Genomic DNA, 22,445 nt, shown 5'->3' with positions numbered 1-22,445 from the left:
TTCCATCTTTGTAGACTATTCCTCCAATAACCTAAATGAGATATTTTTCTTAACAGCAATCCTGTCTTCCCTTTCAGGCAGGCAGGCAGGCAAAATCCAAGGAGTACTCGAGTACTATAAAGAGCAGTGACAAAAAGGACAACTGTGCAGGCTTGGAAACAGGAAGCTTAATTATCTCAGTTATGATCTTGTTTTGAAGTAACATATCAAGCAGCAAGTCATACATGTGGTCCAGAACTGGAGATAAGTTACATATGCAGTTGTGCTACTGTAGCTGAGGCAGATCAGTTAAAGATGAAGCTGAAAATATGCAGATCAACAAAGGATGCATGACTTATATCAAGACCCAGCACAGAGAAGATGCATAGGTTGATGACCTGTGACTTGAGAAAATCCTTGGCCTTCTCCACATGGGACTGTGACCTCATTTGTCTAGTTAATTTTGCTAATAGCTTCCTACAGTTCTTCATAGCTTTCCCTGTTTGAGTCAAGAACTTTTCAGCTTCTGCCCATTAGTTCTCCTGTCAGGCAAGATGTTCAACTAAATCTCCTGTCTCAGCCTGTAGCCAATCATCTGGAAGCACCAGGAATGTTAAGATATCTCAGTGCACAGTTTGGCTTCCAGTGTAACAATGCCCTTGTCTGAAGTTACAGAGATTGGGCAAGGTCAGCAATGACTAACTGAGCAGGTTTGGCTGGTCCCCTGAAATGGCTTCCATAGTATGTTTTGTTCAAGACTGTCTTGACTGATGCAAGAAAATTTTTCACACCCTTGAGCTTTTTCCACCTTCCTCTCTCCACTGTGGGGTAAACTTGTACAACTCAACATCGTGGAAATCCTGGGAACAGCTGACCCAATCCATTTCCTGCCAGTAGAGGCAACTGGGGCTCTGATCTTCTGTTCTCTTGCAGCAATTGTCATCTATATTTTCAGTGCTGGAAAATTTAACAACTTTATAGAAGTGAAGTTTGAGGGTTATTATAGAGAACCAGAACAATCCATCATGAACTGTAACATATAGGCAATTAAAACCCCTGATCCAGTGGTCTCTTCTGAAGTTAAACTATTAAATCTGTATTAACAGCAGAATGTATGGGAAATAGTTCCCATTGACATCATATACTAAACTCATCCAGGTTTGTGAAATTTAGACTCTCATGTAGATAAGCTTCTCATCTGGGAATTCACCAGATTCTCCGTCTCTAAGTTTGCTAAATTAGATTCTTCTCCTGGCTTTGAGCATTTAACTAGTCCAGAAGCAGGCTCTCTCTGACATATTCCCCAATATCTCAGCAAGGTCTACAGCCTGTGCTTTACATTTTACTTCACACCTCTTTAGCAGCATGGCATGGCAAATATACAGAAAATCAAAGACTTTGCATGGAGGCCTAAATATGTTGCTTTGCTCAGTGAATTTACAACTGTCTTGCTGCCTCAGTTTTCTCACGGTCTGAGACAGCTCTGTGGACTAGGGTTGCAGTATTTTGGGGATGTACAGAAGCATCCCTCAGCAGTTCCTGGCTTCTCAAATGTACCGGGAAATTCTTTGAGCTCACAGTCCTTCATCTGACTTTACTGTTCTCACAAAAATTCTGGGTCCTTCTTGAAACAAAAATTGTTGACCTTCTCCTCTTCCCTTTTTCCACCAAAAGCTTCTCCTTTCTCTGTGACATTCTCAGGTTTATATGTCTCTTCACTGATATCTGGCTGCTTTGTTCTGCCAGGTTTTACTTCACTACTCCATGAATACAAAGGGGAAAGAGTTATTTCTCCGTTTGTCAACTTAGCATTTTTGTATAGCTGTTGCCAAGCTGGAACACTGTTAAGACTGGCAATTTTCAGTTTTAGATCTGAGAAGAGTATGTTCATCACGTCCTGCTAGCGGCATTTCCATTGCAATTAGGACTTTAAATTTCTGGCTAGATAGATTCCCCACCTCACACCAGAAAGCCCTGTCTTTAGCAGCTGAGACTCACGTAATCATCTTGCCCACTGCTTGAAAAACATGTGTGTGTGAGGATTACATTTAAACACACTTTTCAAATTTCTACTGCATATGATTTGTTTTATTTCCTTATGTAAAGTGGTTTCTAGCACAGACTTTGCATGAAAGACATTTCACTTCTCACTTGGAAAAGCCCATTAAGGAAAGAGAGTTGTGAGTAAACAAACCTCAGCTGCAGAAAAAGGGCAGTAAACATAAAAGCCGAAAGTAAATACATCTGAATTCGGTTAATGTTTCTTTCAAGTCAGCTTTTAACAATGTTTCCGTGGTGCACTTACATGTGTCAGCTACTTTTCACCATGTGGCTGCATATTGAAGTTGAGTGAAATATTACAGTGCACTGGCTATAAAACTGTATTTCAGGGCACACTTGACAACATGCTGAGGAAAACCAGGATGCCTCCTGAAACCAGATGGCAGTCATTGATCTGGGGCCGCGCTTTCATCAGGGTATAAGAAAAGTCAGATATTAACAAAAGATACAAAAGCTAATTTCAACAACAAATTTACAGTCAAAGGTAATTTTGGGTTAGAAAGGACTTCGGGAGGTCACTTAGTTGACCGTCACTCCCATGGAAAGAAAAGCCAACTTTGAAGTTAGATGTGTTCCAGCAATGGTGATTCTTTACAGTGTAGAGATAGTTTGTAAAACCTTTCTCCTGGGCTGTTTTGTGACATAGGAACATACTGGTTTTGGTGGCAAGCAGCATGTTTCTGTCAGGTGAAGGAAGAAATTCTGTAAGAAAAGATGACCGTCCCTTTTCTTAAGAAAGATGTAGAGTTTTGTTCATTGGCAATCCAAACCTCTAAAAGGCATTTCCAACTGCTTCCAGTAAGCCATGGTCAGAACCAGCTGGCAGTTTTCTGGTGTGCAGACGTAAGTCTTGTAAGACTTACACTTCAACTGGTCATTGGAAATCCCGCTTCCATGTCAGTCTTTCTCCAAAGATATTAACATTCTTGATATTACCTGTTGTTTTCAGCTGTGTCTGTGCTAGTGGAAATCAAGCAAATGGAGATGGTTTAGGTTGTTGCCAGTATGAAAGTGAACGTAGTACAAAACATAGCTGATCTTACTCTCCCCTGTGCTCCTAATCACAGAGCAAGATGCAACTTGCAGATACTAAAAATGTTGCTGTGGTAGAAAAGCCCAGATGAACCTACTGCAAGCCCTTAAAATCTATGGTAAATAGCAGAGGTGAGGAACGAGCAGGAATACTAATCACCCAATTCACCTGTTGCTCCTGTGCTAAAATGGCAAATATCTCACTGATAGTAAAGAAGGTCAGAGGATTGCAAAAGTAGTGTTCCTTAGCCAGACAAGAAGAATTCAGTACTTAATAAATAGGATTTTAATACTTGCTTGTGAAAAATGATCATTGTTAAAATTCTGTGAATTATGCTTTTGTTGACTGTAAACCAGTGAGCAGATCCTTTGCACATCTTTTCATACAAACATTTAACCAGCTTTAACTGAATCCATACCTTTATACAGTGTACTAACATGCTATTGCTTATGACATGCTCCTAGTTGGGACAAATGTATGGAAATTAATAGAAGCGGTACCTGTCAGAAAAGATAACAGATGCTTCCTATGCAAGCTATCCCCTATGCCACTCTAAAATGCCAGCTGAGAGTGTAAGTAAGTTTAAAAATCAACCCCTACAAACTAATCTTTATATTACATCTAAAAATGTCTAATGTTTTATGGTCTAATATCAGCTCTTGACTCACTTTGAACTGTGAAACTATTAAAAAAACCCCAAACCCTTCAAACATTTTGCAGACAGCTTATCTATGTCTGAAAATCCTAACTTCAGCTGTTTCAAGATAACAGCGTGTAAAACAGTAGCTGAAGCAGAAAGAACAGAGACTCATCATATCACACACATATCATATGCTCAATGGTTTACAGTAAAAGACATCTCATGCGTGAATTCGTAGTCACATATAGCCTGGTCAAGCTGCTGACAAGCTAACTTTCACATACTAATATGTGACAATCATCTGATTTATTTGTATTGCAGTTCATAAGTATCCAGTGAGAACTGGTAAAAATAGAAACATTTCTGGATATTCTTATGGTTATTATGGTAAATAGTACTATTACTCCTTTTAGATGAAGTGGAGTAGATAGGCATAGGATTGTGCAAAGCTGAGCTGTGTCTGCCTAGGGATGCCAGGTGAAACCTGTCAGTGTACACAGCACTAAGGGGGAAGGCAGGGCAGTGTATGCTGTGCCTGTGAAATGGGCAGGAAGTGCTGCCCACACCTGTTCTTCCCTGCCCACTCCAAGGCAACGTATCCTCGGCAGCATAAGATAATGTCAGGATGACTTTCATTTCAGTAAGGAGCAATGATAATCACCATAATCTAATTTCAAAGGCTGTGATGTACTATTTCTGTTCATCCACATAAATTCATTTTTAATTACTTCAATTTTATGATTGTGAGGAAAAAAAAGAAATAGAAAAATGCAAAATGATGTCCTTGCAGGAACACAATGGGTTAGATTTTTCACCGTGGCTGACAGAAGGGGCTCATAGTTCCTAGCAAAGTACAAATCTGGCACAGGGAGAAATTGCTTGACCTTATGCACTGACCCTGAAGTATTTATTGCTAGATGGTGCAAGCCAGGGCAGTCCCCAAGCTGCTATTGCACCTGAAGCTTCAAGAAGCTGCCTCTGATTCTCTGGTATCTACCTGATTTACTCTGTCAGCAAGGACATAGCAAGCCTAGTGCAGATTTGTCTCGGCTGAATGTAATGGCTACAAATGATTATTTAAAGGTACTATATCTCTATATTAAAGTAGAGGTGATGAGAGAGGCTTGTTTTTCTCTTTCACAAGTAAAATCAAGAGCAGCCTGCTATTTAAATCAGCTGTCCAGGTGAAACAGAAGAGGGTGTGAATGCTGTCTTTCTGGTCTCATGGCTGCACTGTAGGTCCAATTTGTGCTGGAGTCAGTAGCTGCGTTGTGACTCTGGAGAGTCATCTCCCATCTAAATCCACAGCAAATGCTATGAAGAAAGCCTTAACATTACTGATAGGATATTTTTTTTTCTGAAACAGATAGCACTTTTCCAAAAGCAAGATGACAAAAGTAGTTTCCATGTGAACACCTTTCATCAATTTTGTTACATCTCTCCCAGGAGAAAATGCAGCTTATCAGAGCCAGTGCTCTTTGAAAATCATATGCCAAATCCTGTGCTGTGCACTTGGTTCACTGATTACTGCCTAAGATTCAAAGTTCTTTCCTGTTGGGCATTTTCAAAGCTGGCGCTGTAGAAGCAATGCCCATCACACAGCGTATTTGGAGTTGAATGAGGCGTTTTTAGGCATTCCAGTAATAGGAAATAAAACAGATAAGTGCCTGGCATGGAAAAGACTCATCTTTCCAGTTAAAATTACTGTTTGGAAATGATCAGTGGAGAAATCTGGTTGAGCTTCATTTTCACTTTTGCTTCCAAATTCCTCCTAAAGGAAATTCTGTTGAGTAATCAGTTCAAACGTAAAACTTCTTACTGTCATGTAGTATAGCATTACAGTTCATGTTTTTTCACCTGACTTATTTATGGGGTTTTACATAGGCTGTGCATGAAAATTCTCTTCTGTAACATAATGTTGATTTACTGTTGGTGTTGGGATTTTTTTTTTGTTTGTCCTTTGATTTAACTTCAACCTCTTACTGCTTTTGTGATACGAAGTATTTTCCATGTATTGCCATGCTGGTGGGTACTTGTGGTAATTTCCAGTTTAATGTGTTGGAAAGTTTGAAAATGAGATACAGGCATGTAATGATGTCTCCACCTGAAAAGACGGCTGTTTAGACGTTAGATAGCATGTACAGCTTTTATTCAAATTTCCACAAGATATTTGAATCCAAGCACCATTCCTGAGACTGGAACAGTTAATAAAGGCATTCCTAAACAAAAATTTCTTGAGCAACAATAAGTCCAAAAGTAATGTGTATCAAAGGCACTCAGATAACCTCTTCACAATGGTAAACCACATTTCATGACAGCATAATTCTCAGTAACTTCAAGATACGGTATCTGAAGAGGCATAGCTTTGCATTGCTGCAATGCCAATAAATCCCCATGAGTTCACTGTTCATCCCAAAGCTAAAGTGCTGTAACATTTTTTTTAAGTCCCCAAAAACAGATACAAAAAGTGCAAATTACGGCATGTGAGATGAAGAGTTTTCATAGACACATAGCCCCACTGTCTCTTGAAGCTGTGACCGTTGACAAGTATAAAGCCTCAGTTTGAGAGTTAAAATCTTCTCCTTAAAGAAAGAAAATGGAAGAGTATTATTTTTTAAATAAATAGCCTGATTTTAACAACTGAGTGGTAAAGAGTGAAAATACTTTCATTCTATGCAAGCTTTTCTGGACCCTGTTGAGATTACAATGACTCCTTAAAGCTGCCATTAATTACAAAGACATCCAGTTGCAATCTTTTCAGAGGGAAAAATTATCTCTTTCTCTTTCTATCTCCTATCTGTGGTCCAAATTCTGAATTTTTGATTACGTCAAAGCTATCACTATCAGCCATGCAAATGAAATAACAAAACTGAAATCTGATTAGATAGCATCCACAGGAATGCTTGTTAGTAAAATCTGTGCATCTGAATAAAAGTTTGCAGAACTAGGACTTCAGTGATGAGGTCAAATGTCCTAGACCTTCAGTGCTGATACAGCTTGAGCTGTAAATTAAAGTGATAACACGAACAATCCTTGTTCCTGTAACCAGTGCCATATGGGTCATTTCCAAGGCTCTCTGGTAAAGTATCTGTGGCTTTTATGCTTCAAATACCTACTCATCATGGAAAAAAGGTTCTTTCCAGTGTTTCTTAAAAATATATGATGCTGAGAAATATAAATGTTTGTCATATGACTTACTGCATGTTGCACAAAGATTTTCGGTCATCAAAATGAAGAAGTAAAACAAAACCACAAAAAGCTGCTACCTCTCCTTTAATTTCTTCGTTTCAGTAAGTGCACAGAGGAGCCTAGGGACTACAAAGTGAAAAAATTCTACAACAGTGATACAAAAAGCCACGGGAAGCCACACCGTGCTCAGACAAGGTGCACTGGAGTTATGTCTGGACATGCACCAACGCTGTCCTCCAGATTGCTGCTTGCATTGAGCTTTTCTTCATTTGTAGATGGTGTAATTCCACTGAAGTTTCACACCATCACATGAAAAATAAGAAAGGGCCTTTCACTACAGCCGGTGCTGATTTCTGAAAGGTGAAAGTGTTTTTCTGAAAGTGTCATTTTGACTGTAATATCTGCCAATGGCAGTGAATTGGACAGCTGTGGGTAAGATGCAAGCACTACAATATGAGGTGATATGGAAATCAGTGAATTCGTGCCTTCTCTGTCCAATCCCTACTTTTCATTTCACCTATGGAGGTTACTTTTTAAGTTGTTGACTTCTTGATGTATTTTTTTTTTTAGCAGTGAGAAACATGAGTGGCTTCTGAAGTTAAATCCTGTCCTTGGAAAAGCCCAAAGCTACTTATCTGTCCAGAGACTGCTATATATTGTTTCGTCAGGCCACTCGGTCAGCTGCATTGCAGTTTTGCTCTGATTCTCTTCCTTGGAGGAAAGTAATTCGTATTCCTGGAGCACGTTAGGCAGCCTCAAGGCTGGCCTCAATAGGCTCTGTTAGGGTCTGCTTGGACACCAAGGAATTACAGCTGAACCCAGTACCACTGTACCTAACACTACAGTAGCAGAGAGACTGGCCACCGTCTCTCTCCTGACAATACGTTAACCTGCCAGACTTGTATTTATAGGTAACAAAACTGATTTATATAAGCAGGTGTTTTAAAAGTTTTCTTATCACATAGCCTTATAGTTTTCTATGGCTGTTCCTTTTTTTCAGTTCCATTTTAGTACAAGACAGTCATACGCATCCTGATAATTTTTTAGGCATTACCTTCACTCTGCAATGCTAAAATTCCTGAATATCTAGGAAAGTCACATACTTGTAAGATGAGAAGTGGATCAGTGGATGATCTAATATCCCAGATAAATGAGGTGTCATTTTATTTGTTGTTAAAACCTGTGGCCTCAGCTGAGAGTATAACAGACTATTACCACAAAAATCTTGATGCCTTCTAAAGCAATGAGCTTTCTGTGTGTATCCTACTCAGCTGAGGCTACTACAACTGCAGTTAGTATACGGAAGAGTATATGTACGCAAGCTGTCTGTATCTCAGTGAGAAGGAACAAACATTTATCAATTTTTACATCACGTGTGAGAAAGTCCTAATGTTAGATACTGCATTTTGAGAAAATTGAAGAAAAGTTGAATTTAAATTAGAAACTAGCCTCTGTTTTGAGGTAACATTATTTAAGTTGCCATCTACAGATTTATAAAGATTTTAGCTGTAAAAAGAAAAAGCTGTAAGCATGAATATAGAAGACCTTACGACTTACTGTTTTCATCTTTCAGATTAGGGTTCATATTTTTTCTTTTTCTGTCTGTTAAAGTAAAAATATACAAATTCAGCTTAAATATTTTTAAGCTACAATTGTAAGCTAATACAATTCAACAAACTTTTATATTAAACTGAGCTTTGAGCACATTTAAGTTTATTATTAACTCATATCAAATACATAAACTTCTCTACACTTCTTTTCTTTTACAAATTTTGAACCAAATTCTGAAGTCCTTACTAGCAAGACTTTCATTTCATGACAATGAATACATTTAGGTGAGTTTACTGGAGTATATTCAGGTGCAAGAGAAGACTAGAATAATAGCCTGTTTGGTGTATTAATTTTCCACTATTGCACTTGCAAACCAGGAAAGAAACACTATTTGTAATAGTCCAGTGCAGCATGCCATTTTAGTTATACAGCCTTAATGGAGATTGGAAATAAAAATTCTGTCTCATATGCTGTAGCTACCATGTCTTTATAGCCATGAAGAAAAGCACCATTCAGACTACACTTATACAGCCCTCCTTACCTAAGCCAAAGCTTATTTGTGTTCTTTAAAGAATAGTAGCTGGTCAGATTAAAAAAAAATGTATCTTCCTGTATACCTTGTCTCACATAAGTAACAAGGTGAGGAAGATAAAACCCCACTCAAATAATCCAAGATGTCATTTTAGAACAGAGTGCATCTAAAAATAAAATGTGACCAAAATCACACAAGCATCCCTAGAGTTAGTAAAATTTCCAAAAGATCGTTTGCAGGAAAAAGTAAAGAATAAGTAAGAAGATCCACTATCTGAAGTAAAAGGTACCTTTTTTGGGTTGTCCATTCTTGAATGATTTTCTCTTTTGGAAAATTATTAGTGCAGAGGGAAGGACAGCTACCATCACACATGTGGGGACAACAAATAAGATCAGGGATTTTTGTCCTCTATACTGTGTGCTCATTAAAGCTGTCAAAAACATGAAAATAAGGTAAATTTATAACTTACAAAACAGGCATAATTTATGAAGCTGTCAGTTCCAATTCTCCAAAGTCTTGCTCTGACTGAACAAAAGATTCTTAAAATTTGTCAGTGTAGTGTTTTACACTCATTTTATGAATACTTTATTCTGCATTATTACTATAAGAAGGTTTTAAAAAATGAGTCAAATTTCTGATTTGTATGGAATTTGAGTGAGCACTACTCCAATTTATCTGTATCCCGTTTGAAGAACAATTAATTAGGAGTCTAGATCAGGGAAGACACCCATGCAGATTAAAGAATTTCCTCTGTACTGGCAGCCAATTAATGGGAGATACCCTAAAATTAAAATATACAGAAAAATGAGAGACTGCCTTGCTGGAGTGCAAGCTAGCTGAGGCTTCAAAGGTATAAATAGTACTGACTTGTTACTTTACCAGAGAGTCCATATTACACCATTTTCTAGAACTGAATTCCAGTGATGCATTGTAGGACATGATGTATGTACCAACACTCTCTGTCCTGTACAATTTCAAGGTGATACAAACCTGAAGTGGAAATGTGAGTTGAAGTTTTTCTATTCAGATCTTTATTCCAGAATACACAGCTGTAGTTCTCGCTCATATTTGGTTTGAACGTCAGGAGGCTGGTGACATTGTAGAGGCCATCTTCTGTCAGTGTGTAGGTGGTGTTTGCAGATCCACTGAGGCTGAAGTTCTTCTCATTTTGCCAGAAAACCTCTGCTAGAGGAAAGCCTTCTGACTGGCACATAAAAACAAACTTGTCTTCACCTGGTGTTCTCATTATTTGAGTGTTTATTCTGTTGTAAGATGCTGCGTAAGAAGTTGAGTGAAATTACTTTTATGTAACTGTGGTAATTTCCTGCTTCACTTTCCCTCCTTCCCTTTAGTGCCATATTTTGTCTATGGCTGTATCTGACGGGCACTTGTTTGAAATGATGAAGGACGTTTTGTAGAAAAATTCAATATTTGTTATTCAATCCTTCTCACACCTACAGTAACAGAACTTACTCCACTACTTTATATAGGGCAGCAATTGACACTGTGTTTATAATTTAGCAATACAGAAGAAAGTGAAGTCTCATGGAACTGTAGTTTCACTTTTTGAATATGCCACTTCAAGTAAAAGGCTGATTTTAATGTTTATTTTACCATAGCTTATAAGCAAGTGTGGTATTTTAATCATATTAAAATAACGTGAATTTAGAAGTTCTCTGAGGGTGGTTCAGAGGAACCAGTGTAAGTCTTAAAAATGGCTGTATCCATTTTTGCATTTGACAAAGCTCGTTATTTACATGCCTGGATGGGAAATGAATGCTGCCTTGTATGACACAGACAGTGCAGTTGGTGGGAAACACCAGAGACTTTTCAAAGGGCTGGTCTGTCATGCTCTCTGGTAACATATGCCTTTATTGCTAATGTCCATTTGACTTTGACAAACACAGAAAATCACATGTCCTTGCTTTGGGAGCTGCAGTCACTTGCGCAATTCACAGCCGCTTGGGTAGTTGCAGCAGGGCTTGTAAGTAAATTAAAGCACCTACAAGAAAGTTTTGGGAATGGCCAGAGGTGGCCCACCAGAGCAGGGGGTCAAATGAGAGATGAGGGGATGGAAACACTAGAGAAGAGTGTGTGGGAAGAAGGAGGAGGGATGGACGGAGAGGGAGCACCCTCTGTGGCACAGGCTGCTGCTGGAGAAGCACAGCTGGCCATTGAACCAAAGACTGGCCAGCACTAAGACAACTGCTTTGGTTCAGCTGGGGGCTGAGCACAGGGTCTTGGTGAGAGGATTAGCAACAAATTCCTCCAAATTAATCAATTTCTACAAGCCTGTACAAATGTAGTAGAGACATCTCAGTGAATATATACTTACATACAGTTCAGCCACTAACCTTTTACTTCCAGCGTAATGTATTTGTAGTCCACACCCTGGTAGTCAATGAGACAAAGGTATGATCCTGCATCTGTGATCTTCACGCTGGTGATCTGAAGGATAGCTCGTCCCAATTTCAGTTCGCTATGCAGAAGTGCTGCTCTTCCTATGTAATCGTGATGTTGGGATGGAAAGAATGCCTTCCCATTGCGGAGCGTGTACACCTCTTTTGATTTTGACTGGCCCTGCCTTTTTTGCTCCCAAACAACAGTCAGGAGTCCAAGGTTTAATGAGCCATTCACAGGGAATCTGCATTCCAGGGTCACATTGCTCCCATACTCCACAACGTATAGCTGTTGAGGAACTTCAACTGTAAATAAAGCTACAGCAGGAAAAGAAAACAGTTCCATTTGTTGTATTAAAATATGTTCTGATTTTTTTAAAACTTGGGCAAAAAGGTGTCGTAGTCAGGCATATGCTTCCTGGTTTGACTAAAAGTTTTAAGCATTTTTGTCCCTATTCACACTACATTTTTACAATGTCAGTAGTGTTTATAGCAAATCATCTATATTCTGTGTTGATTGAACAGTCTGAAAGACAAGGACAAAATGAGCAAGGTTTTTTTTCACATTTTAGAAATAACTTAAGGCTGAGTCAGTGATTACACAGGGAGCACTTCTATGAAACTCTGATTGTTCAATCTTATAAGTCCTAGGATTCTAGTAAAAGCAATAGTCAATTGTGGAAATAGTAAATCTGATTTCATTGTCTTTTACAAAGAGAAAATCCAGTGTACCTCCTGTGACACAGATAGAGTTGCACTGGATAAGCACATGCCACTTGGCAGAATTGCTATGCAGCAGTTACCATCTTCCACAAGCCAGGGATCGTGTGAGTATTGTTTGATCCATGCATCTTCTTAGATATAGGCAACAGTATTACAGAAAGTATATAAAAATAACCTTCTTATCCACTGACCCAATCCGAAATTTAAATTGTTATGAATATTTTACCATTTTAAAGTGTCTTGATAGAGTGGAGTTATTTATGATACAACATTCAATATACCTTGTTACTACTTTCTATGTCGGATGGACTGTGTATTGGTAGATTTAGTTCAGAAGCACTTGGAAATATGGATAGTGACTTTTAAAAGAGAAGTTCATGCAACTGTTTATGCATTTCTTTTATTTCATGTGTTTTTGAAATACTTACATGAAAAGCTTCAAGTCCTTTTAGCAATGTTTGTTTATTCACTTTAATACAACTGTAATGAGGGAAAAAATAATATGAAAAAGTGCTAAGCCCCCTCTGGGTTTTAGTGAAGCTGCTCCTGCTACAGGCATGGACAGGGCAGCACAGTTGTTTTTTCTTCACTCTTCACACACACTGAGGTGGTTTAGGTGACAATTGGCTTAGGTTGCTTTGGTCGTCCTGCATCTCACAGCCATGCCTGCTAATGCTGGACACCCCAGATGCCCATACACCATGCTTTAAAGAAGCCCATCTGTGGAAAATGATGGACATCTGTCGTGTGCTCAGTTAGTACACAGTGCCTTGTGTAAGACATTGCAAAGCGGTGGCTGCAGAGGTCACTGTGTATTCATGCAGGTATCACCGGTGGTGCTGAACCCCTGAAGCCCGGGTACAGAGGGCGTAGTGGTATTTGCTGCATTGGTTTGCTGGCAGAATTGAAAGGCTGTTTCTCTCTCACCTGAAACCATGTAGAGCTGTGTTTCCAGCAAGAGCATTATGAGGATCTGGAACATTTTCTCAGGTGGATCTGAAACAAAAGCAGGATTGCATCAGAACTTGCAACAACGACCTTCTCCTGCTGAGGTAATTAGAGCCATGCTAACCTTCAAAGCCCATCACAGCTAAAAATAAGCAAAAATAAAAGGAAACACTAGACGACCACTAGAAACAAAGAAAGTCCTGATAAAAACAGCCTGTGCAGAGACATGGAACATGAACCACTGACCTATGGCAATGAAGGGAAAGAAAACATTTCCACAACTTCACCCGTGAGGCTTTTGGGATTTGTAGCTTGCAGGCAGTCTTAAATAGCATGAGAGGGCACTGCTTTTACAAGAACTTCACATTGAAACTCTTACCCGTGAGTAATAAAAATCAGTTGCAGTTAGCTTTTGACGGAAGCACAATTTTTTAACTACCTGCACTAACACCTGTCTACCTTACAGGGTTGCTAACCCTGATTTTGTTTCAAGTCTGCTTTGCATACTTTTTTGAGGATACTTACTGTCTGAGTTCTTTAACCTAAAGACCAGCAGATACCGGGAACTCAGTCTGAGGTACTGGAAATCTTGGGGTGGGTAAATTAAATTTTGCTTCAGAATGGATGAGATTTTAAGACTTAGTGCTGCTAATTCTTTCACTTTGCACATGGCAGTGCCTGACATGTACAAAGTACCTTGTATTACTGACAGTAAACCAACAGCCCTGAAATAATGCAAAAGGAGAAAGTCCAGTGACTATCTTCCTGTTCCAGTAACAAGCAGAATATTGTTTGTACTTTTGTATACAGATCAACATAACTAAAAAGAAAAAAAAAAAAAACCAGGAACAATATTTATAACAAAACTAATGAGATAAAAGAGAAGAAGGAAGAATTATTTTGAATAAACATGCTAACATATACTATAATCTGAAAAATTAGTGAAGGAGATCCAGAAATAGGCATAAGGAAGTAAAGAAGAGAAGGAGCAATTTTAGAGTTCCCCAGAGCTAGACTTACTGGAGAGGGTTTTTAATTTTACTTCCTCATTCATTTGTGGCTCAGCTTGAAACATTCTGGCTCTGATTTTCTCAGGTGCTGTATTTTTCTGATTGCTTCTACCTTTGGCTCTCAGTACCTCAGAAAGTCAGACTCAAGCTTTATCAAAGTTAGCAGCCAAAATTAGAGGACTTTTCCTGGAAACTTAGACCTTAGTCTTCTGATGTCGCAGATAAAGTGACTTTTATGCTATGATAAATGTGGAGATGCAAATTACAGTAAGCAGACTTATTACATGTAAATTAAAGCTAATTACCTTCACCAGAGGGTTGACTGAGCTGCCAGTAGTTAATGTGTGATAAATCATAATTATTTTAGCTGTATGAGAAAGGAGCTAATACAAAATATAAGCATCAGTATCTCAATTTCTTTGATGCAGAAACAAAGATCCTATAGTGCCCTGACAGCTGGGTTAAATTTCACTTATTATGTATCCACCACAGTGTTTCACAGTTAATACTATAAAGAAATTTACTGTCCTCAATCTGCTGCTATGCTCACTTTTCCACACAACCTACCTAGAAGCAGGTGGACATAGAGGGAAGAAATGAACAAAGAATGGAATAGTATTTCACATCAATATTTGGATCCCTGGGCTAGCCTCATATGGGACATTTGAGGTGATCTGCTCTCTTTTTACAGCTTGTGTACCTTGAAAATGCAGAGCATGTGTCTTGCATAATGTAGGGGATGGGACTTCTTAAAATATACATACTACTGAGAGTAAAAGGATAGAACAAAAATAAAAGGATACATAGTCAAAGCCCCAGCAGATATCAATCATAATTATTAAATATCAAGTAAGAGTACATCTTGCCTGACCAGATGGATTATTGTGAGAAGAGCATGGCATGTGCCATAATATGTAGCAGAACCCAAACAGGGAAAGATTTTCACTTGTGGTACGGAAAGCAGAGTCATGGAATCCTTGTAGGTTTCAGCAAGGATCAGTATTAGAAGGTTTGGATCAAGGAACTGTCAGCAAGGATCTGTATTAGAAACCATCCCTCTTTATTTCCATGATCTTACTAGTGGACATCAACCTGTCGCGCAACCGCAATGTAATCCACCCATGCAACTTAATCATATGGCTCTGCCAGTCATCCTGATGCATTTCCATAAAGAAGATCTGCACTAGCATCTGGAAGATGGTTTATTCTAAGCTTGCAGCACCAACCATTCATGCTGTTACAGAATAGCTCTCATTTTTTCCCTATCTTTTGTAAAACATGCCCTGCTATGAAGTAGTTCCTGTGCACGCCAATCCTAACAAGTTTATCCACCGTGCTGTCTTTTTATTCCTTTAAGCAGAAGGCCATTACGAAAGCATGTTCACCACCTATCTGTTACAACTATTTTATGTAGGGATATAGCAAAGGAATATTGCACCATAAAAATCAGTGCTTAGTGGTTCTGGCAGCAAAGTCAGGAATTGAAATACACATCTGAGAGCATGAGGAAGTTGCATGACATTTCAACAGCAATTTGCATCCTGTCTGTAAACGAATTTCCCAAACTGTGAATTCAGTTCTCCCAAACCAACCTCCAGAAGAAAAAGCAAGCTTTCACACAGTGCTGTGTGATTATGAAAATAAAGCTGAATAAACCTTTGAAGATTGAGGTGATAAAACCCATAGCACCAGACATCTAAAAACCATCATGGCTTTTTATGTGTCGTGATCATTCTAATGAGGATGTAGGGCCCAAGACTAAAGGTTTGAATGGGAAGGATGAAAAGAAAGGCAGGAGAATATGAATGGAAAAAGGGAGGAATATAATCTCTTTTTATACAGCTTTTTTTTTTATTTTACTGGAAGTACTAAGTTGAAACCCATACTTAACATTCTTTCGCCTAGAAGGAAAATATTCTGCTAAGTTTTCTTAGTGAATACTGAGTGAAGTCCAGAGGGCAACAATAATAAATTGCTAAAATTTCACCAAAGGTCAAAATGACACTGTGTATAGTTTTTCTTCATTTGATTCAGTTGATCGTGTTTATGACTTTAGTTCCGGCCCCAGCTCAAATAGCCACAGGGATTATAACACTCATCTCCAAAAAAAAAAGGTAAATTTTGGCCAATGGAATGCACCTGTTCACATAAAATTTCAAGTAGTTGCCCAAAATTCTCCTGGTAAGGAGAATGAAAGATGTTTCTTGTTCCCTCAGAGAATTTAGACTTAGCGTTCTCGTTTCAAACTGCATAAGCTGTATGCTCTATGCCACAATATTATTTTCAACTGATTATTCAATTTGCAACATGAAGTATAGACTTCATTCAGTTCTACAGACAGAAGTGAAGAGGAGCTTGTCCTAACAGAGCTGTATGTTACAAGGATGCTCTCAGGAGGTAACAGTAGTGGCAAAAGCGGAATGCCAAACTCTGCTGAATGCTTAAATCATGGAGTTCTTGAGCAAAAGCTGGGATATTTCTTTTAAGTAGCTCTGCTTTGTATAGATCTCTTTGGCATGTTTTTATCATTAGGCCTACTGGATCTTATTTTCAGGAAACACTCAGGTTGTGAACGACAATTTGTTGCCACTAGCCTGTTCAGACGTGTTAGGACTGATTTGACCTCAGTTAGTGACAACTCCCACAATGCTGACAATATTGAAGAGTTTGCAAGAAACTTTGTAAGCAAAGTAACATGGAAATCTCAGAATATTTTGCAATCTAATCCTTAGTAAAAAAGATTGAAACCGACATCTGAATAATGTGAACTGTGAATTCAATTCTCTTTCTTTCATCCACGTATCTGAAAGATCATAGTGCTTTTCTTAAATAAAAGGAGCATCTTAGTGTAAGACCTTAGTACAAGACCCTCTGGTACCACGTTTGGTTAGTAGCCTTGCTGTGATTGCCCCTGCTCACTGCAGGGGTGTTGGTCTAGATGACCTTTAAACATTACTTACAACCCAAACCATTCTATGATTCTGTGATTCTGTGATTGTTGCCAACACAAGGATAACAGAGGATCCCGTGCCAGGTGCATCTTCTTTAAGGTGTCCACTAAACAAACACAACCAGAGGCACAGTCACTGATTCAGGGACCTTTTGGTCTAACAAATCATGCATAACCTTTTCCTGGGAACATCATTTTATCTATTAAAATATTTGTATTCCAGCAAATGGGTGATTAAGAACAGTAAACACATCTATAATTTAGATAATGACATCTAGCAGCAGTGAGCAAGGAGAGTTTTGTAGACCAAGAGTCTATCTTTCACCAGGATAATCAGAACTGTTGGAAAAATATAAACAAACTGCGAAGCACACCGGCTCTTCTCTAGGTTTAAAGCAGAAGTCAAACATACATAGAAGTTCACAATAATCACTTCAATCTGAAAGATTAAAGGACTAAGGAGAGAGTACTCGGTCCTGTTAAAGTTAAGCAGCTGTTGTAGACAGACCGTTGTCTGTATTATATTTCCCTGCAGACCAAGTTAGCACATAGACAGCACTGACAATGTGATCATGCTCAGTTTTAGCAGGTATAGCACAGGTGTTCATATGAAGTTCCTGGAAGAAAGTGGGGGACATTGCACCGCACAGCTGGCAGGAGGACAGTAACATCACCAGGCTGTCCAGGTGGCCTGTGTCCACCTCCACACAAAGTGTCAAGAGCACTTTAGCAAACAAGGTACTGCTGGTGATCTGAAAGACTGCTGAGAAATCCTGAACCGGCAGACTTTGTTATAGATTTGAAACAGCAACCTTGCAATTTATTTGTTCATCCCTACATTCAACATTTTTGCTCAGCCACTGACATGCTCTATGTTACAAAGATCAGCTCAGATCACTCTTTCCTTATTTTCTCTCCTTCTACAGCCTTTGTGTTTTTGTGCTGCGAAGGTAGTGCCTGCACAAAGCACAACACAGTGCCCTCTGGAAATATCCCAGAATGACAAACTTGTCTGAATACCAGAAGCAATCAAGCTGTGTTAACATGGCAATCCTGTTTGGCTTCGTTTGGCCAAAAGAAAGCATCAGAGCAGTACCAGGCTAATGTGACTGTACCGCTTCTCGTGCCCAGGCTAGTTTGGTTTTGGGGTAATTCAGATCTCCCAGCACAAAACAGAGTTTTATGCTTATTTTGCTGGGAAACAGGCTATCTTCTTGTACATATGTGTACACTGCAAAAGATTGAGGGGTCCCAGTCGCTGTTTGCTTTCTTTGTCTTTCCCTGTTACTGAAACCCCTTTGTCTTCTGTGCATCTCACAGTTTCAAAAGCTTCCTTCCAACACTCTCACATGTGCAAAAAGACACAGCCTCTTCAACCTGCGCATTAAATTATTTTCCTTTGAGTGAAGGATCCAGTTTACAAAAAAACCGAAAAGGTTAAAACAAAAAAGTTTAAAAATCCTAAGTTACGAAGTAACAAAAAAGCAGCATTAGGTCCTCATACAAACTGCATCTGTTCTGTATCTCACTGTCAGAAAGAAGGTACTTTGTTTCCATTTCAGGGGTTTCATTAAAAAACTCACAATGCATATTAACATTTGTTCCAAGTCTGTTTCTCAGGCCTGTCTCGGTATGTTCTGTGGACATACTCTTCTGCCCTCATTCTCTCCAACCCACCTCACCCACACAGCGTCTCACCTGCTGTTCCTTCCCGGCTCTCACACTTATTGCAGTCCCTCGTTGTCCACCTCACTGCGCAGTCAATCTACTGCTGGCTCCATGTTCAGCTCACCTGTGACAGCCTACTTGCATCCATTCAGTCTGCCCTCAGTCTCACTTCAGCTTTCAGGTGAAGAGGTATCATTTCTCACTTCCTTCTTTGCACACCCTTGCTGTGAGTTTTCACTTTCCCTGCATTGTTTGACTGTCACCTGTTCTATCTTTTTCAGTGACACTTTTTTGTTGTTGTTCAGTATCAAATACAATAATTCTAATACAACCTCAAATAAACATTATTTTATTGCCATAGATGTTAAGGTAAGATTGAGTTGAAATTTTGTTGCAGAAAATGTCATTACATTTAAAACGTAGCTGCGTATTCTAGAGATCACACGCCTTTTAGCTCTTAGGAGCAGCACTGAACAATACAGGCTAACACTTCGGTGTGATATACTGCAAATTTTCTTTCGTATCTCCAGCTTCTACAGAAAGAAAGGCTTTTCAGAGAAGCATAACAAATTATCTTCCTAGCCTGTGCTCCTCCTGGAAATGCAGAAGGTCAAAGTCCCCAGGCTTGCTGTACAAACAAAACAATGTACCATCTGCAGGTAGGCATTTAATAACAACCAAAAGCAAGCAAGCAGGAGCATATATATACAGATTGTTTTTTTTTTCCATACAACTCTTTCCTGAGATTCAGAATGAAAGATTTTAAAACAGCAACATCCCAATGCATAAGGTGAAAGGGCTCGCTAGCACCACTCTTCTGCCTTCATCTATGGCAGAGATTGTTTTGCAAGACAAGTTCTGCTCCTAAAACTCTTTATTCCCGAGGGTCTGAAGTTATATGGACATGTGTTTCAGGATCTGGAACTTATCTAATCTCTGATTCAGAACCAGAGTCTACTCCCTACAAATCACTTGAAAATAAACTTAATTTAAGCGAATCTTAACAATATAGGGAAAAAATCTGCAATACATCAGTCAGAAATACAGTAAATATAGATTTACATTTTAGTAGCATTATACTCACATCAGATCTTTATGCAGCCATTGGAAGAATCAGGCTCATATAACAGCTAAGATTTTTAAAGTTTTACAAAACAGCTCTATCCTATCTGCATGATAGCAGAAACTATTCAGTTCTCAGCAGAAACTATCTCAGTTCTTCAGTTTAAAACATACACCGATAGCACAGCTTGTAGGCTGATCTTAATCAAGAAACATCTGACTTGTTAGAAGGAAACCAGCAAGTTTCTTAGGAATTTGTCAGCAGTTCCAGTTTCATTTTCATATTTCATGCTGGACGTACTCTGAGTTCAGTGCTTTGCATTGCTGAGAAGGTGCATCCAAACAAGTTTATTCAAAGCATTCTGTAAAATTTATATGCTCAAATTCTGCTTTGAATTACACTCCGATTTTTTTTTTCGCTGGATTTATGCCCATTTAGAGCAGTATCTAGCCTTTGCATCTGAACTTCCATTTGCTAGGACTGTTCTGCATTCCTGAAACTATCAGGTTACATTTTTCTTAGTTTTCATCAGATTACTGTTACAATAATTCCTCAAGAGGTTACCTAACATTTACAAAATTAGTTTTCATTCCGTATCATTAACAACAACAACAAAAAAAAAAATCATGATGACAGTAGTCAAACGCCATTGCTCAGTGAGGTTGTGAATCTTCATCCTTGCAAATATACCAGACTTGACAGGACAAAGCCTGGGCAATTGGATTTCAGTTGGCCCTGCTTTGAGTGGAAGGTTGGACTGGCTAACTGCCAGAGCTCCTGTACAACATCAAGTATTCTATTCTGTTAAACAACCTTATCAATGGATGTCTCTGGGCATTTTACTGCTACTAGGTACTATTTACTTCCACACTGCAATTCATCGTATATCTTTTTGTTTATGACCACATCATGAGTGGGAAGAGGGTATTCTTCCATATCATGAGTGGGAAGTGGTCTCTTCCCGGGTTTCTCAAATGCGTTGCTGCTAAAGGTGGGACACACATACTGTTTTGTCTCAACTTAGTTCGTCGTCACTTGGGAGAATTGTGCTCTAGCTCAACACAAATAGTGGTTGTGGCTTTAGTCCCATGAATCCTGGCTGGATTTTTTTTTTTCCTCAGTAAACTTATCTTACATAGCCCTAACACATAAAGTAAATACTAGGTATCTTGACCTTTTTCCAGAAAAACTCCAATGACCTCTTTGTCAGCTGTTGGAAGTCAATGGTTTGAATGACTGGATACTTGAAGGAGAGAGAAAAGTCTGTATGACTAGAGTTGAGCTTGATCTATGATTTACAACTAAAATCAAGATTGCCTGATGTCCTAACACTTTCAGTAAAAGCAAAGGGGAAAAATGGCAGCAAACTGAGATCTGTGCTCTTTTTGTAACTATGTGAGAGTGAAGGAATTGAATCTTCCTAAGGCACTTCTTCTTGACTGATACTTACACCTACTGTTTACCTTAGCTCCATCTTCATCCTCGACCTGCCATCAGCTCTTAAAGGCCTTGTTTGCTTTTTTGGCCATCCATGCTAAGACAAATAGCCTATTTAGGGAGAAGTATTTATGCAAACACACCTTGCAGTTAATAGCATTTTTTAAAGGATTTATGAATGGGAAAATAAAGAAAAAGGTAGAAAAATATGAATTATGTGGAAGTCATGCACAGCCCGTAAGCATTTTGAGGTGGGAAAGGCAAGAAATAACCCTCTACCAGAGATATTGTAATAGATGGATGTCCCAGCTGGAGTCGTGCTGATTGTGCTGCATGTGCCTTTGCAGAATACCAATGTCCAGTCAAGAGAAACTCTCTACCTGAATAAAGTCCTCAGGGAAGCTTTGTTTTGTTGATTGCTATGTTCCTTCTCTTCTGACTAGCCATTAGCTTGCCTACCCCATACACAACTTCCTTACTTGTTTGTTGAGGAATCTCTACTTCCCCTGCATCTAGGTGTCTGCTTCCCTGAAGGTATTGAGACTTGTTCTGGAAGAAAAACAAAAGTGTTCCTTGTTCTCTTCCCACCTGACAGAAAAAGTACCCTGAAGTTACTTCACAGCCACCATCACCACCTTCTACTCATTCTGAGCCAGCTCTGGCAACAACAGGTTTTCTCCATGTGTTCCTGTTTTGGGACAGGGAGATAGAAAGCTCAGTGCAATTGGCCAGGAGCATCTGCCTTGGGCATCTCATGAACCCAGCAGTATCTGGCTGGGACTTGGCTTGGACAATTACCTAGATTGCAAGACCAGAGAAATATGGAGAGGGAGATAGGGAATCAGGGAGAAGATGCTGCAAACCCAGAAGTCCCACTGTTAACATCTCTGTAATTTTGCTGTTTAGGCCATACTTGGATGATGCACCACTAGTACATGCCACTCAAGGACATTAAAGTTATTTTTTTTTGGCCAAAAGGGAAAAAAGACACACATCCTGTGTGCTGCTCCCTGAAAAGCCCTGCAAGACAACAGCAATGATTTTATTTTTCTTATTATTAGTTATTCTTTAATGCAATTGTTATAAGTAATAGCATTCATATTCTGCAAAAATTAAATGCCACATCACAAAAGAGGTTCATAATTTCATTTTTCAAATTAATGAGTCCTGAACTCAAGTACCAGTAAGCCAGTTTAGGTTGTGTACCTGAACCAGGCTTTTGAAAACTGAGCACTTTTGGGCAACTAACACTGTTTGGCCAC

The 22,445-nt window shown here is 39.0% G+C and overlaps 1 protein-coding gene across 1 annotated transcript; it reads right to left on the bottom strand.

Annotated features, from left to right (window-relative positions):
* Nucleotides 1-6,212: 6,212 nt before the first annotated feature.
* On the bottom strand, nt 6,213-13,089 carry LOC104479223 (programmed cell death 1 ligand 2). The gene is made up of 6 exons (XM_086770945.1): nt 13,035-13,089; nt 11,340-11,702; nt 9,976-10,260; nt 9,275-9,415; nt 8,460-8,504; nt 6,213-6,295 (listed from the first exon to the last, which is right to left on the bottom strand). Exons 1-6 carry the CDS (start codon nt 13,087-13,089, stop codon nt 6,213-6,215), a joined length of 972 nt encoding a protein of 323 aa, XP_086627071.1.
* Between the last annotated feature and the right edge of the window lie 9,356 nt (nt 13,090-22,445).

The sequence above is a fragment of the Chlamydotis macqueenii genome, chromosome Z, assembly GCF_036417535.1.
Source record: "Chlamydotis macqueenii isolate bChlMac1 chromosome Z, bChlMac1.mat, whole genome shotgun sequence".
Taxonomy (NCBI): Eukaryota; Metazoa; Chordata; class Aves; order Otidiformes; family Otididae; genus Chlamydotis; species Chlamydotis macqueenii.
This window is presented reverse-complemented; position numbering and strand designations above follow the sequence as displayed.